Raw genomic sequence first — 1,266 nt, 5'->3', positions numbered from 1 at the left:
GCCCCCAGGGGGGCCCCCAAGGAAGAGGACGATATGAAGAAGATAGAGGAGCTGCTGCTGCAGATATACGCAGAAGCAAACAAACAGCTTGCTGCTGCTGCTGCTGCTGTTGCTGCTTCTGCTGCTGCTGCTGCAACAGCGGATGCACCGGGTGAGGGAGCAACAGCAGCAGCAGCAGCAGCAGCACCAGGGAGAGCAGCAACCCCACAAGCAGCAGCAGCAGCAGCAGCAGCAGCAGCAATGCGAGACAGGGAGGCATCTTTGTCTACTCTTGTTGCTGTTGCTGCTGCGCTAGCTGAAGCAGCAGCACTGCAGCAAGCAGCTGCTGCTGCTGTTGCTGCAGCCCTCTGCAGCAGCAGCCGTCTGCTGCAGCAGCAGCAGCAGCAGCAGCAGCAGCAGATGAGGGGCCCCTTCGAGTCCCTGTGTCGCTGCTTTTGCTCTTTCTTGTCAACACTAGCGCAGCAGCAGCAACAGCAGCAGCAGCAGCTGTTGCAGCAACTGCAGCAGCAGCAGCAGCGCGAACGAAGGCAGCTGAAGCAGCGGCAGCGGCAGCAGCTGCAGCAGCTGCAGCAGCAGCAGCAGCAGCAGCAACAGGAGCTGCAGCAACAACAGCAGCAGCTGCAGCAGCTGCAGCAGCAGCAGCAAGAAGAGGAGCAAAGGCATATGCAGCAGCTGCAGCAGCAACAGCAGCAGCTGCTGCAGCAGCAGCAGGATGATAGTAAGCGTATATTTATCGATTGTCTTCTTTCTTTGCTGCAGCTGCTGGAGCAGCAGCAGCAGCAGCAGCAACAGCAGCAGCAGCAGCAGCAGCAGCAGAACACTGCCCCCTTTAATCAATATGGGGGGCCCCCCTTCCTCTCCCTCCCGCTGCTGCGGCAGCTACTGGGGGCCCTAAAGACAGCAGCAGCAGCACCAACAACCCTGCTGCAGCAGATAGATGCAGCAGCAGCAAACCAGCTGCAAGCCCTCCTCATCAATACAAAAGACAACCCTTGGGGGGCCCCCCATAGGGGCCCCCATAGGGGCCCCCCACTGTACCCTCTAGGGGGCCCCCTGGGGGCCCCCCTACAACATCCTCATGGGGGCCCCCTGGGGGCCCCTCTGGGGGCCCCCCTATCAGCAGCCCTAGGGGGGGCCCCCCAACAGGTCTCTGAAGGGTACCCCCTAGGGGCCCCCCTAGGGGCCCCCTTGACGGCAAACTCTATAGGGGCCCCCATGGGGGCCCCTATAGGGGGCCCCCTAGGGGCCCCCCTATCAGCCGCCGGC

At 62.3% G+C, this 1,266-nt stretch overlaps 1 protein-coding gene across 1 annotated transcript in view; it reads left to right on the top strand.

The window, feature by feature from the left end:
- Positions 1 to 1,266, top strand: part of EMH_0047330 (uncharacterized protein) — a gene marked incomplete at both ends in the record, with an annotated part of 7,360 nt that overhangs the window by 2,668 nt on the left and 3,426 nt on the right. The window contains one exon of the mRNA XM_013496269.1: positions 140 to 1,157. Coding sequence (XP_013351723.1) covers positions 140 to 1,157 — 1,018 coding nt within the window. The remainder of the gene's footprint in view (positions 1 to 139; positions 1,158 to 1,266) is intronic.

Source organism: Eimeria mitis, genomic scaffold (genome assembly GCF_000499745.2).
Source record: "Eimeria mitis Houghton genomic scaffold, Emh_scaff2013, whole genome shotgun sequence".
NCBI classification, from domain to species: Eukaryota; Apicomplexa; class Conoidasida; order Eucoccidiorida; family Eimeriidae; genus Eimeria; species Eimeria mitis.
This window is presented reverse-complemented; position numbering and strand designations above follow the sequence as displayed.